This window comes from Rosa chinensis, chromosome 6, assembly GCF_002994745.2.
Source record: "Rosa chinensis cultivar Old Blush chromosome 6, RchiOBHm-V2, whole genome shotgun sequence".
NCBI lineage: Eukaryota > Viridiplantae > Streptophyta > Magnoliopsida > Rosales > Rosaceae > Rosa > Rosa chinensis.
Genome location: NC_037093.1, coordinates 55,245,191 through 55,261,105, shown reverse-complemented (window position 1 = coordinate 55,261,105; position 15,915 = coordinate 55,245,191). Strand labels below are relative to the sequence as shown.

General features: G+C 38.8%; 1 protein-coding gene and 1 long non-coding RNA gene across 2 annotated transcripts; both read left to right on the top strand.

Moving 5' to 3' along the window:
- The first annotated feature begins 1,963 nt into the window (after positions 1-1,963).
- LOC112171597 (YDG domain-containing protein At5g47150-like) lies at positions 1,964-3,283 on the top strand. The gene has a single exon (XM_040508587.1). The coding sequence runs from the start codon at positions 1,964-1,966 to the stop codon at positions 3,281-3,283; it is 1,320 nt and encodes a 439-aa protein (XP_040364521.1).
- A 7,516-nt stretch (positions 3,284-10,799) lies between these two features.
- On the top strand, positions 10,800-11,814 carry LOC121050122. The gene is made up of 2 exons (XR_005802033.1): positions 10,800-11,236; positions 11,366-11,814. It is a non-coding gene; the product is annotated as an uncharacterized LOC121050122 (long non-coding RNA).
- The last annotated feature ends 4,101 nt before the right edge of the window (positions 11,815-15,915 follow it).

Sequence of the window (15,915 nt, the reverse complement as noted above, 5' to 3'; positions counted from 1 at the left end):
CGACAACCCAGCCCGTCCGGCCGCACGTATCGTGCACCGACGAGGCCAGCAGCCCACGCCAGCGCAGAGGTACAGCGGGACAGGCGCACAGAGTGATAACGACTGTCGAAGATGGCTCTGCTGCCGGCAAACACCACCGCCACGCTGTCGAAGATGGCTCTGCTGTCGGCAAACACCACAGAGCCTCCGCCGAAGTCGTCTATCTCAGCACGGACGTTGGCTTCACCAACGAACCCACCACTCAGAGGGACGCCACCACCAGCAAGACAAGCGGCAGAAAAGCCACTGTTCCCAGCAAAATCGCCTCTACTACCCAAAGTCCACCATCCTTCAATCGGCACAAGTTGAAAAGCCACTGTCCCCAGCAATACATTCATCGGCCAAGTTTTTTTTTTTTTTTTTTTTTTTTTAAATTAAAAACCCACTATTTTCTGGGCAAATCCACTTATACTGGCAAATGTTTATCGGCAAAATTGTTTTTGAAAAATTAAATAAATAGAGTCACTGGCAATACATTTGCGGCCAAAAGTTTGCCTTTAAAAAAATTAAATACCCAGAAAATCAAGGAGGATATTGTTTATTCAACTTCTGCACTCCCATTATCTTGCTTAGATTGATGGGAGATAATAAAAGTAGCACTGAATGATGAATAAATTAAAGATAATTATCATAAATTCTCAAATTTCAAGCAGAAAGTTTTGCATATACCGTATCCTCAAGAATTAATGTTCAGGAATCCTATTTAGCATAAGAAAGTAAAGAAACCATATTAAAATAGGAAACTAAGTCGAAATACAAATTTGAAACGATAACAGAGGATAATATCTGAAAGATTTTTCCTTTTGGGGGGCTAAAGTTTAGAACCCTAATTGATTTTGAATTCTGTTCCACCTAGAAGTCCGCAAGGAAATATCACTATATAAAGCAATGCATCAAGTCTTTTATATGTGTCTTGCTAGGGATTAGAACCATCACAGGGAGAGGCTTCTACATCTGCCTTTACGAGGTAAATTTACTTCTCTTTCGTTCCATCTAACTAGAAATTTATTTGTAAGTTGTCTGCCTCTAAATTTTTTCTATTTTATGAGCTTTTTTCTTAGGTCGAAGCATTAGCTCTCTTTTACTGTCAAATTCTCTCTGTCTTTTTTCTTTTTTGCTAAGAAAAGAATTACACCATGTTCGAAGCTCTGGAACCTAAACAGTTATAGTTGAGGGACAAAACAACCTTTCATTTTTTTTTTTTTTTTGATATGCTATCTTATTTTTGCTTTCAATGTATTTTTTGGTGATGAGCTGTAGCCTGTTTTTTATATGTAAAACCAATATGAAGGTCACAGATTCGAATGTCATAAGTATAAGGTGATAGAGTGAGGTGGGGATTATAAAGAAGAAAAATAACCAATATTAGGGTTAGAGTTTTGGTGGGATGTGGGAGGATGACAATTTTTTTTTATCGTCATGGTTCTATGTATTTTTTGGTGATGACCTATAACCTGTTTTTTATTTGTAAAATCAAAATGAAGGTTACAGATTCGAATCTCATTGGCATAAGGTACGGTGATAGAGTGGGGTGAGGATTTTTTTTTTTTTTATTTTAAAAAAACTAACCAATATTAGGTTTAGGATTTTGGTGAGATGTGGGAGGATGGCAATTTTATGACTAATCATCTTTGAGTCAAACACATGACGTCCGACTTATAAACGTATGACACTAAATCATATGGTCGAAGATAGGAAGGCATGTCTTTTTGTCTCAATCAGGTGACAAATACAATTTTCTAAACATAACTACCATAAAATCAGAAAAAGGTGTTGCGTTATTAAGCCTTCATGCTTTCTTTTTTTATTGACAAAGTGAGTTCTCTTTATATATCGTATGTGTTAGTACTTTGATTAACTTTTTATTTATTTATTTTTATTTTTATGTAGGGTGTTATTGAAATTTCTTTCAAACAAAATCATTATGGCTATCGTGAAAGTACGTGGAACCCTAAAAGACGGTTTATTTACTCCAATATCGAAGAGGCCAAGAGTTGATGATTTTGGAAATCTTCCCAATGGGCGTGGATCATATAGAGTTATGGTGCAAAGTAGTGAAAGTGAAGATCACAATTCTCTACTTGATCGTGATTTGGTTAAATCATCAAAAAATCTCCAGCAAGGTAAGAGAAATGATGGGATTTCGCATTTTTCTATTACAGCTACACCACGAGAAATTTTGCTCTTACCACAAAGTGTATTGAAAAGTAACTCTGTAAAGAGCAAGGAGGATCGGAACACTAACCTATCAATCCGCCAGGGGTTAAGGAAGCGACAACCTTTGTCTGATGAATACCGACCTAAAAGGACGGCTGTATGTGGAAATTTTGATTTTAGTCACCAGCATGTGCAGGAAGATAAAGATAATACCGAGGTGAAGAAGGATCTTAATGTGATCGAAGATACTTTGGCCAAATCCAAGAAACAAAATTGGAGCAACGAATATCAGCACAAAGTCAACACAGTGTCCAAAAATGTTGTTACAACTTTTAATTCAAAAAATAGTCATTTCGTCTTGGGGAGAAAGAGACAACCACTGTGGGACCACCAGCAACCTTACCAGACGAGTATGCATGCGGAGTTTACTAGTCAAAAGTCGGTGGAAGTGGAAAATAAAAATCGTAACAAGGTCAAGGGGGCTTTGGAAGCCTATAGAGAGATATTGACTAAGTCCGAGGCACAAAACTGTAATTGGAGTTACATTAAAGCAGCAATGGATCTCAAAAAACAAGGAAAATGGGTTAACAAGATGAAGCAAGTAGGATCGATTGCAGGAGTAAAAGTTGGTGATAGGTTTCGACATAGAGCTCAACTAACCATTGTTGGTCTTCATCAACAATTTACATGTGGTATTGATTATATGTGGAGGAATGACGGAAAAATTTTGGCCACAAGTATTGTTGATTCTGGTCGGTATGTTAACAATTTGCAATCTTCTGATATACTGATCTACTCTGGTCAAGGTGGAAAGTCTCTGTTTCATAAAACTAAACCGACATATCAAACTAAACCGACAGATCAAATAATGCAAGGTGGAAACCTTGCATTAAGGAATAGCAAAGAAGAAGGAACTCCTATAAGGGTAATTCGAAGGTTGAAACATTCTAAGGGTTCGTGTTATGTTTACTATGGATTATACACTGTAGAAAGAGTTCTGCAAGAAAGACAACTTGGTATTATGATCTATAAATTTATGTTGAGAAGGAAGTCGGGACAACCAGAGCTTTCATTTGACAGTAGTTGAACAGTCTACATATGTTACCTTCGGTAAGTTTAGCCTCCGATTTTTATTTCTTGAATATCTTATTTTGTTTTGTTACTTTTCAAGAATCAGAGAAAGTCACATACATTTTCTTTCACAGAGGTTTGCCTAAAATTTTTTGGAGTAATGTTAGATGAACCATCTTTTTTTCATCTCACAAGATCACACTTCATGTGGCAGCTCATGTAGCATAGCCACAACATTTAACGTAATAAGGTGGTTTATACGCCGCATGATCTAGATCAAGTGCAAAAATATGGCCCACATAGCATATATTATATCTTATCGTATTTCATTTATACTTTCTTATGTTTTCTGAATTTAAAATTGTTTTTGATTTTCTATCTTGCTTTATAGGAGCATAGTTATATTATTCCTCCATATTTTCTTGTTAGTTTCTTATATTTTCTTGGTTTTTTGAAGCAACGAAGAAGAAAAGAAGCTAAATCAGCAAATGTGCCTATGAAGATCAGTCAACTACAATAGAGTATAGAGATCTTGAATCGTAACGAGAAGCCCTAGGGAGGTCGTCATCTATTTCCTTGTCCTTTCTTGTAGTTTTTGTTTTCTTTTCTTCATGTTTTCTAATTCTGAATTCTTTAGTGTGTCTAGCTAATTTTCTTATAGCTAGAGGCGATTTCAAAGCCCCAAACATGTTTAATTGATGACAGTTCCATTTTTAGTTTTCTACTATTTATTTTGCCGTGTCTACAAGATAAATCATTGCTTGTTTGTTTAGGTGTGAAACTAAATGAACAATTTAGGGTTAGATGTTTGATTTGTATATGTCTTGTGTTTATTCCAATGACTCAAACCGTAGGTTTAGCAATACTACCAACGTACTTGTGACCCTATAATTATCCCAAAATCTTTTCATGCTCAACGATTTTGATATCTTATATTTAGTGAGCTTGTTTCTAGGTTTCATAATCAGAAATAAAGTGAGTGGTGAGCTTGTAATTGAGCGTAGGAGACCATAACTGGCATTGATATGATTAAGTGTGCTTGGTGGTAGAGAATGAGTCTTTAGCTTCCAAAATATGTTTATGTTTTCTTAACTTTATGTTTAACATCGGCGATAGGGCTGGTGTCGGAGGCTTCATTAGGGCAGAGTTTCTCATTTTTGCTAAGGTTTTCCCCGATTGGGCTGTGGGACTTATTTCGGTGTGGTTTTGGGATTTTTTGGTCCCTGGTTTTCTATTTTTTGCTGTTAGGCCTGCATTCTTTTTTACAAAAGGATATCAGGTCTGTTTTCATTTTTTGAGTGGGAAAGATCGACAAGATTCTAGTAGCCTCTTGGTTAATTTAATTTGTTTCTTGGGGTTACTTAGGTTCTCGTTTTTGCGCTTAACCAAAAAAAGTGGGTGAGTTAGGGGTGTCCGTGCTGAGTAGTATGCTTGTGTGATGTAATGGCTTTTTCTGACAGCCCTAACATGCAAGTCATTATTGTATTGCTTGTTGAATTGCATAATTGACGACATTTTCAACTAAAAAAAAAAATTTATGTTTTCTATTTCGCGTTAATTATTTCTTATATCAAATCAACTTTAAATCCCTTGAAATTTTGTGTACATGTGATTCAATGTGTCTTCAGTATCCTGTACAACTTTTTAAAAGATCCCATTCATTCTAGGTTAGGTAAACAATTTACTTTCGTTGTCTATTTAGTATAGTAATTTGGAGTACTTTGTGACATTTGATTAGTATTTTAGAAACAAGGGCTAAATACAAATTACTATCCTGTGGTTTAGGTCTAAAATCAATTCAGTCCCTGACTTCTAATTTCATCAAAAACACCCATTCACTTTCAATTTTAATCTAATAGGTCCAATTTGTTAGTTTCCGACAATTGAGTTATTTAACTTGTTAATGTGGCTCATATATGGCCTATGTTTTATGATGTGGTGTCGAGGTGGTCTGCATAGTCAATTTAGGGGTGAGTCCTACTATTAAAAATAAATAGTTTTTCAACAAATAATCCAACTATAACTTGAACCCATAACATAATATTAATGAATTTGACCTATTAGATCAAAATTGAAAGTGCAGGGGTGTTTTTGATGAAATTAGAAGTTCAAGGACTGAATTGATTTTGAACCTAAACCACAGGGTACTAACTAGTATTTAGCCCTATAAATAATCTCCAACAGATAATGATCCTTAATAGGATTTGAACCTATACCAAAGGTTATTTATTAACGACGATATTTTAGTGCAAGTTGTAAGTTGTGCGTCTTTTAGATGTATTAGAGCAACTCCAACAGCTTCCCTATAATTTATGTATAATAGGGAAGCAAAAGTTAAAGCTTTAGCATATTTTTCTTCTCCAACTCCAACAGATTCCCTATTTTACAGCAATCTCTAAAATCTCCATATTCTTCCTTAAAATTTTAGAGATTGCTGTAAATATAGGGAATTTGGTTTTCTCTTTCCTCACTTTCCCTATTATAGAGAATCTGTGAGTGGGTGGAAGTCGCCTAGCGATGTTTTCTCTCAACCCTAGCCGCTGCCGGCAAGGTTTCCAATGGCGATTTCTTTCGCCAATCACAACTCTAATTGGTGATGTTTTCTTGCCTGGAGAGGGGAAGAAAATGCGCTGCCCTATTAGCTGCGAAGGCCGGCCTTTAAGAGCGAGACTCGTGTGCCAATCCCCCGACGGCATTGTCTCTCCACTTCCCGAAGTAGAGGAGGAGCGTTGTGACTTGGCCCGAATGATTATGCGCTCCAATCTGGGAGCATTGAAACCTCAAGTGAAGGCCGGCCTCCAGTGTTGGATGGTGGCGGTGGGCAATGAGGCTCTAAGGGGCAAGCTAGAAGGGCTGGAAGTTTCAAATGAGGGGGGTAGGACCCGACCACACAGAGGCCGTCTAAAATTTTCTGAAGATCGGCGGAGATAGCTGGAGCAGATGGTGGTCAAGGCCGGCTGGTTACGGTTGGCTGCACAGAGGGATCAAACAGGGCAGTGGTTCTGGTCCTGTGCCCAAAGTAGGGTGATGAAGATTGTGGCCCTAAGATTTGCAGGAGCGGTGATGCGCTGTGGTGAGCTTCCGGATGGGGCGGCCAAGTTTCTGAAGCAAAGGGCTGCTGATACGGCGTTGCGCCCATGTGCCGGCGACGGAAAAAAGGTGGCGTCCAGTACTTATTGGGTGCCCATGGTATGTTGGAGGCCCAAACCTCGTTGGGTGCCCAATCTGTTTTGGGGGTCCAAACTAATGTGGAGGCCCAATTTTAGTGGGAGGCCTAAATTGTTTTGGGTATGCGATGCTACTTGGAATTGGTCTTGGCCTCAAGTATGGACTAAGCTCACGGACTCGGGCTCTCTAGGATTTCGTATTTGGGATCCAGGAGGCTTAATTCAGCAAATTACACTCTATGTTTGCAATGAGTCTATATACTATGTTTATGAGTCATAGTTTAATAGTCTTGTTCTGTAAAAGTGAGCGATAAGTTCAAATATAGTTGGTCTATCCTATGTACTACTGTGGCTCTTCCACGAAGTCTTGTTTGGCCATTGTTATGTGTCAGCGGATGAGTATGTAATGGCCTTCTTGGCATGCGCTATTATCAATGGAATTACCATTATTTAAAAAAAAAAAAATTATAGAGAATCTGTTGGAGCAAAAGAAGCTATTTTTTCCCTAAAGTGGAGAAAAATCAAAATATGGAGAAGCTGTTGGAGTTGCTCTTAGTTCATTCTCCATATAAAACGCAACAACAAACAAACTGCATATCATTGCTCTTAAATACAAATTACAAACCAAATCGCTAGGATGTGACTGTTGAATAAGAACATTAATGCACCATAAGAAAACAAGAACAATTGCTTATGGACATACAACTGAAACGTATCAGTGATTTCTCACCACACATTCTACAATGTTGTGGCTACTTTGTTATTCTTCACTCCAGAAGATGTTATCATCCGCAAAACGATTGGAGGATGAAATTTTATATGTTTCATAAATAAATAAATAGAATATTAAATAAGGGAGCAACCTATGTCGACAAAAGTATCGTTGCCATAGGTGTTGTACCATTTTCTGTTTTAGCTTAATTACATGCTAAACGAGTTCACTATTTTTCTGATCCTCTTAGGCTCCTAAACAACAGGCGGCCCACTTCTTAAACCCCAGCTTCATTCATAGGCCGAGGTCATGCCAATGTCAACGCAACTATAACGCCCAAGGTCAAGCAATGCAATTCTACCGCTTACCCTCGCATTGCCATAGAGAGTAAATTAAAAAGAAGGGGCTTTGTCCATTTACACTAATTTTAGGGCTTTTTTTTTCCTTACACCACTCACCTTTTTTTTTTGCCTCACGTAATTCATAATAACTCTTATAATTGTTCCATAATACCGAATTTAATTTATTTATTTATTTATTTATTTTTGAGACTATTTTGTCCTTACTCATTTGTCACATGAATAGAAAAAATGGAAGAGAGATAAGCTAAGCTATAGGAGACTTTGCGGGACTCCGGTCACCGATCGCTGGCCACCGGAATCCAGTCACTGTCCTCCGAACATCTCTGAAAACCCCGCTGAAGGTCTCTAAAGAGGTCGTCGGAAATTTTATATTTCATAGAGACTTTTATTGCCCCCACTTTATTGGGGGCCAATAAATGTTTATTGGAAAGAATAATAATTTATTGGGGAAAAAATGGACTAATCTCCCTAAAATTAAACAAATAAAACTTTGATTGAGGAAGAAGATGATGAGATTACATCAATTTAGAACCTTCTATTGGGGGGGGGGGGGGGGGGGGCAATAAAAATTGAGAAAAATATACAAACAATACCCGAACTAATGCCCATTCTTGACGTTACTACCAGACTATTCAAAACTATAAATTTGGTAGCCAGAGTTTCAAGCCGGACCTAATAATCGTACACCCTGTCCATAACGACATTAAGTCTCATGTCAAGTGGCATATTTTGAGGGATATTTTGGTCACTCCGTCTTAACCCAAACCTTTTTTTATGTATATTTTTTTTTTTCTCTCTCTCTCTCTAATTCTTATACATAGCAGCTTGATCTCTATCTCCCTCACAATTCACCTCTTCTCTCTCTCTCACTTTTTATGTGCAACCTCCAACTCACCTCACCAAATGATGAGATCAAGGTCATGGATATGATCATCTTCATCTTATGGTCAGAATGGATGAGACACGCCACCATCACCCATTCATATAATTCTTTTCTCCTTTCTCTCGCAACACACCCGAGACCCATCAATTATCCATTCTTTTTTCCTCCAACAACACCAACTGCCACATTTAACTCATCTCTCTCCCTTGAAACTAGAACACTGCCACCACTCATTACCATCTCTCAACCTCACCCATTTTTTCTCATACCTAAACCCAAATCTTTGAGGAAATGATGAAATTTGAGTGAGGAATGAGGATGAACAAATGATAGAAGAGTAAGAGATAAGGAGGTGGTGGTGTGTTCGAAGCTAGAGAGAATGAGAGTAAGGAAGAGTTTAGTTGGCTATTGTTTAATTTTGTGAAGGAAGAAAATGGGCGTGGTGAGATAGATAGGTGGCCGCGCAGAAAAAAAATAATCTGCAACTCTGCTTCGGTAGAAGAGACAGATGAGGTTGGGTAACAAAATGACCCAATTACCACTCAGGCTTTGCCACGTGACTGGCTAGTTAACACTGTTATGGATGGGGTATACGATTATTGGGTCGGGAGTGAAATCCTGGATACCAAAGTTATAGCTTTAAATAGTCGAGTACTAATGTTTAGAATGGGCCTAAGTTCAAGTACTATTTGTATATTTTTCTCTGTACTTACATGGGCATTTGCCTAAGCATAATTAGCTACAATATATGAGCCACGCTCACACTGCCGCCAGCGGTACCAACAACCATCGAGGGTATTATCTACAGAAGCACAGCCAGGCAGGCTATCGCCTGAGCCACGGCTCACCCATAGGTCACTGCTGACACGTCGTGCCAAGGTCACCTCGCTGAAGCATCATAAATTGAGAATTGAAGCATATCAATCCCACATCGAAAACAAGGAATAGATCAGTCTCTTCCCCACCTATAAAATGTTCACTCATCTCTCCTCATTAATTATGCAGTTACTACTTACCTAATGTTATTCTATCAACACAAATACATTGATTGACTTAGGCATCAGAGAAGAGAAGACCGCTAACCGCGGTCTCCCTCTGACGCCCTTTGTATTTCACTTGACAGATAGAGGAAGCAGCAAGAATATCACTAGTGGTTCACCTCTCGAACCAGCATTAACCGAGATTTAGCTACCGCTGAATCTTAGACATTAACATTCTCATAAAAATTTATTGGGGGTCAATAAAAAACTTTTAATTATATTCTAGCAACACGTATGCACATCTAAACAACATTATATATTGCTCTACTCAGTACAAGGCTCAATCAAACTTTGTTGAAAAAAAAAAAAAAGTAAAAACTTCGTAGTAAGACTTGGAGCTTGAACCGAGTGATACGCTCCTGTGCAATATGATTAATGCAGTAAAGCCAATAGCTATAAGTAGTATCGGCGGCGCTTTCTTTATTCCTAAAAACGATGTAATCTGCAGCAACAAACAAAATGAAGTTTGGTGTGTTGAACTACTCTGGTTAGAAGAAGAAGGAACAAAGTTGATGGTTTATTTGATGCTAATGGAGTTTGGTGTGTTGACCATGTTTCTATGAAATCAATTGCTGTTGATTTTTTTCAAAAATCTCTTCTCTGTTCCGAACTGGGATGATATGAGATTTCACATTCCTATGCTCTTTCCATGCATTGATTCTTTGAACTTGCAACTCATGGGTAATTGTGTGACTCCTGATGAAGTAAAAAAGGCCTTGTTTAGTATTGGAGGACTCAAAGCGCCCGGTTTTGATGGGTTTCCTGCTAGTTTCTATCAGAAGCACTGGAGTCTTCTTGCTAATGATGTCTTTGCTATCGTGTCTGGTGCCTTTCACTCTGGTAAAATTCCTGAGTGCCTAAATCATACCCTTATTACACTAGTTCCAAAATCCACATGTCCTCAATTCATGCACCTTTTTAGACCTATTAGCCTTTGTTCTACTATTTACAAAGTAATTTCCAAAGTGATTGTTGCAAGATTGAGGCCTCTTCTACCCGATCTTATCAGTCCTCACCAAGTTAGTTTTGTGCCATGTGAGCCTCAGAAAAATGTACTGAGCTTTAATGGAGATCGTACGCAAAATTATTCAACGATCTCGATAAATGTCAAGATGCTCGAGGAAATTTTCAGAAATTTTCATAAAGTGAAATCCTCAATTTAGGAGTTGGATAATAAAATACACGTCATGACAAGTTCGTGGAAATTTTCGGAGAAGTTTTCAGATACTCGAGCAAATTATCGTGGCTTTCCAAAGTTTTGGAATTAAAGAAATTAGAAAATCATCTTGGAGTGATCTGGACCGTCCATTTCCTCCCTACTGCTTGATCTGGACCATTGATCTCACTTTAAAGGAAGGAGGACCAAGTCAGATTGATCCAGAACAGTCGAGAGAGAGAGAGGTGGGAGCTCTCTGACCCAGAAACGCGTGGCCGACCCGAGGGAGAAACCCGACCAGAACGCCGCCCTCCGGCCACCTCACGACTGCGAACTGGCGCCGTTCTCTTCGTATCGCCGTCGCCGACACGCCTCTGGAGGTCGATCGTCCATGCATGGATGATGGATCGTGAAGGGAGATTCGAAGCTCGAAAGGTTTGAAGATTTCCGGCAACATCTTCTGCAAATTCCGGCGACCTTTTTACTTGCATGTGGTATGAAAGTCCATCCTCTCGTCATGATCTACACTCTAGTGTAATTGGTTTTTGAAATCGATTAAGTTTTGATGATTTGGTTTCTGGGTTGGTTTTGAGCTCGACGCTGTCACCGACGCCGGCGACTTTTCCGGCGATCTTCTGGGCTGTTCGAGGTATGAAACTTCTTCTACTCGTCGCCCACTACATGCTGGTATAATTGGTTTTCAAATTTGGTTGAGTTCTGATGGATTGGCATTTTTGGGTGATGTCGGATTTCACTGTGATTCCGGTTTCCGGCGAAGATTTTGGAGTCTTTGATTCGTCTTTGATGGAAACTCTGAACCTTGGGCTCAAAAGGGTGGTCGTTCGAGGTTAATCCTCAGCGTTGGGCCGAGTTGACCAACTCAGAATCGATTAAGCTGGTTCCGGCTTGCTGTGTTCGTCGTCAGGGAGCAGACCTGCAAGTTCGGGGTTCTGTTCTTGATCTCGTTTAATCACAAGGTCAGTTGGAAGTTGTTTGAGAATTCTGGGGATTCAGTTGTGTAGTTAGCTGCTGAAATTGATTTTCCCTTGTTTATATGCTTACTGCGAATTCGTGTTTTTGAGAATGGTGAATTGAATCGATGTGATTTCATTCTTGGTTGATAGTTACTGACAGTTGAGAACTATGTTGCGATTAAGTTGGTTTTTTATAAGCCCGACTTTTTATCAATGTTGCTACGGCAATTTGTTGAGTAAAATTATTGGTGAATCTGTGTTCTAGTTTGGTATTACAGTTTAACTTGGAATCATGTGGGTGCCCATAGTAATTCCTTCGAATTACTATGTGACTAGATTGTTAATGGAATTTGAAAAGTTATAAGAATTTGGAAATGGTGGTAATAGTATGAGAATAATTTTTTTTTTTTTTTTTTTTTTGAATAGAACTCGATTGTTATTCAATAATCAACCGCCAATTGGCCATAGCTTACAAAGCTTACATAAGAAAAACCGGCAAGAAAATCCGAAAAAACCTATCCAAGCTACAGCAAACTAATTAACATCATTGGGAAGCTCACAATTAAGCAAGCCTATCCAAGAGTGACAAAGCTTCGCCTCCTACGGAAAGATCATTCAACTAGCCCTCTCTTGCCAATTACGCAATTGTGGTACAAGAAAGAAACTAAAAACGTCATAGAAGACTCATAGAAACTAAGACACCCTTAAAGAGGCTTAAACCCAAGATAGAACGATCAAACAATAAGCAGCTCCTTCCCATTTGAGTCGGAGCATAAATCCACACCGATATCATTACCTTCCACTTTCTTTGGAGATTGTAACTGTTTAGCCCGGCGTCCAGGTGGAGAATCGAATAATGTTTCAAGTTCAAATGATATCGGAAACTGGGGCTTAGTTATAATTGGTTGGTCAACGTTAGTCAATGCAGTCAAAGGTTGGTCAATCCTGGTCAAACCAGGAAGGGTTGGCTTTAAATATTTGTTCGACGAATTATTAACGTTATTTATGTCGGAATCTAGGATTTTCAGTTACCCGAAGAACGGAAGGTTCGTGAATCTAGGACAACATAAAAGGTTAAAACATCGAAATCTAGGTAGGGGACTCGAGACTCATCCGGTTAGTTGTTTTCCATTTTGAATTAAATGTTTATGCATATTTGAGTTGCATGGTCTGGTTATTGATGGCTTGAGAGTGAGTGGAACATAGCGATTCCTTGGGCTTCGATCCCCTAAACCTCCGGAGGGGCCGTATGGACGGAATGATGTCTGACATCCTCTGAGGTGTGGCACTGTTTCTAGGTGATATGGCGTAAGTGGGCACTCTCACTACGCTTACCTGGTGATGATTTTATTTGAGGTAAGGCCGTGTAGTTGGTCCATGGGACCGGCCATCAGGTATTATGCATTTCTTTGAGTTTCGTGCTTTGGATTTTGAGTCCGAAAGATATTTAAAGTTTGTCGTTCTTTAAAGAAAAGGTTTAACTTTTTCATACTGGGTACCCAAATTTCTATTTTGTGTGTCGGTTTTCAAACCTAGTCGGGTGAAGCCCCTATTAAGCAGCGAGGCCGAAAACTCACCCCTACAACAGTGTGGATGCAGGTACTATGCACTGGTAACGGGACTGGGTGTGCGGATTTCGATAATGCATATTCACATAAATCAGGTTCCGGGTTCCAATCTTATTTTGTTCCTTAAAGTTGTATTTCCGGAACTTGTCACAATTTGTTTGTTATATGATAAGTCCTTTATTCCTCGGTTGTTTGCAACATTAAGTCCTAGACGAACGTTTCAATTTAAAGTTTTAGAAGGTTTTCACCTCAAAAAAAAAAAAAGTAAAAGCTTCTGTTGCGTAATTTTGTCAAAATTTATTTTGAACAAATGCCTAGCTAATTTCTAGAATGTAAATTGAATTTTCGGTTTATGTTTTAGAGACTCGTGATACTGTAACGTACTCAAGCTGGTAAGGTGCAGTTTGGGGCGTTACATGCCAGGTCGCCACATTTCCGACAATATAATGATAGCCCAGGAGCTTCTTCATAAGTGCAGAAATACTAAGAGTCGGAAGGGATACATGATTTGGAAGATTGACCTCTCTAAAGCCTATGATAAACTATCCTAGCAATTCATTGAGCAAGTTTTACTTGAAATTTAGCTACCTGAGAATTTAGTTCACTTGATCATGAGTTGTGTTACCTCGACTTCTTTCCAAGTTGTTCTAAATGGTGATTTATCTAAATATTTTACAGCTCAAAGAGGTATAAGGCAGGGAGATCCCTTATCTCCCTATCTTTTTGTGCTTTGAGTGGAAAAACTATCTCATCTTATATGCTTTGCTGTAGAAGTTGGTGAGTGGAACCTATTAAATCCTCACAATCTGGTCCAACTATTTCTCTTCTTTTTTTTGCAGATGACTTGGTTCTCTTTGCTGAAGCCTCCTCCTCTCAAGCTCGTGTCCTGAAAAAATGTATGGATATCTTCTGCAACTTGTCTGGTCAATCGGTGAGCTTTGAGAAATCCCTACTTTATTGTTCCCCCAATATTAAGAGAAGACATGCTAGGAAAATCAGTAGAGTTTGTGGTTCTCCTTTGGCTCAAGACTTGGGAAAATATCTTGGAATGCCTTTGATCCATTCCAGGGTAACCACCCGAACTTATGCTAACCTAGTTGATAAAGTGCAGCAAAGACTCTTAAGCTGGAAGAGTAAACACCTAAGCATGGCTGGCAAACTTACTTTGATACAAGCTGTCACTTCTTCCATTCCTGTGTACGCCATGCAGACTGCTAAGTTACCTCACCAGATTTGCGAAGATATTGATAGATTAAATAGGAACTTTCTTTGGGGTGACACTACTGATAAGAAGAAAATTCACTTATTGAATTGGGATACAGTCTGCAAACCCAAATGCAAAGGTGGTCTTGGTATTAAAAAATCTGCTGAGATGAATAAGGCTATGCTAGCTAAAACTAGTTGGAGAATGATCAATGGTGATAGTGGTTTATGGTGCAAGATGTTTAAGCAAAAGTACCTTCGAAACGCTTCCCTTCTTGATAAGAATTATACGCACCATCCTAATTGTTCTAGCACTTGGAGTAGTGTGCTCCATGGTGCTAAACTTCTTAGAGATTGTTTACTTTGGAAAGTAGGGAATGGGCATACTGTTAAGTTTTGGATCGATGATTGGACTGGACATGGAGTCCTCTCTTTCTTTGCCTCTGATGCTAATCATATTGACTACAATGCTCTTGTCCAGGATTTTTGGCTCAGTAATGGATGGAATTTTGATCTCTTGAAGGTATGCCTCCCTGATCACATTATTGATATTATCGGTAAAATTCCTATTTGTGTTAATGGTTCTATTGCTGATAATCTTATTTGGAAGCATACTTCTAATGGTGTATTTACTATTAAAAGTGTGTACATGTGCTCTATTGGTTCTGATCTTACTCCTGATTGTTTTTGGAAGAAAATATGGAGTTTTAATATCCCTCCCAAACTCAAAACTTTTGCTTGGATTCTTGTTCAAGGTAAACTCCTTACCAACTCCCAAAGACTTAGAAGGCATTTAACTGCTAATGAGAATTGCCACTTCTGCCCTGATATCCTTGAAACCATGCTCTACCTTTTTAGAGATTGTACCCATGCTTCTAAGATTTGGAAGAGCATTGCTATCCTTATAAAAATGAAAGGTACCTTCTAGCTCAATTGGAATGACTGGATTGCTGCTAATCTTCTCCAGAAATGATGTAAGTGGCTTTCCTTTGATTGGAATGAATTCTTCATCATTGTTTGCTGGTACATTTGGAAATGGAGGAACAAAGGCATCTTTGAGGTTCATTTCACTTTTCCTCATAATCCTAAAGAAATTATTCTTCAGTATGCTACTGAGATTTCTATTGCTTCCAAGCCTAGTATTGATAATAGACCTCATTAGTTTGTAACCCTTCAATGGATGAAACCTGCTGCAAACAATTTCAAATTAAACATTGATGGTTCCAGATCTTATGCAAGAGTGATTGGAGCTAGTGGTCTCATTAGGAACAGCTCTGGTGTTTGGATTAAAGGGTTCACTCACAGCATGGGAGTTGGTGAGATTGTCGAAGCTGAAGCTTGGGGCCTTTACATTGGCTTAAAGCTTGCCCTTGATCTCCACATTAAAAGATTGGAAGTTGAAAGTGATTCGGCCATTGTGGTTAATCTCATAAATTCTAGAAATATTGATAGTCACCCTCTTGGGACTCTTATTGCCAATTGCAGAGACATGATACAAGAGTTTGATCTCCGTTCTATCCACCATATCCATAGGGAACGGAACTTCGCAGCAGATATTTTGGCAAAGGATAGTATCAACTTCT

Bases quoted from the DNA above. Each gene is read 5' to 3' on its own strand.
- LOC112171597 (XM_040508587.1), top strand. From the start codon at position 1,964: ATGGCTATCGTGAAAGTACGTGGAACCCTAAAAGACGGTTTATTTACT.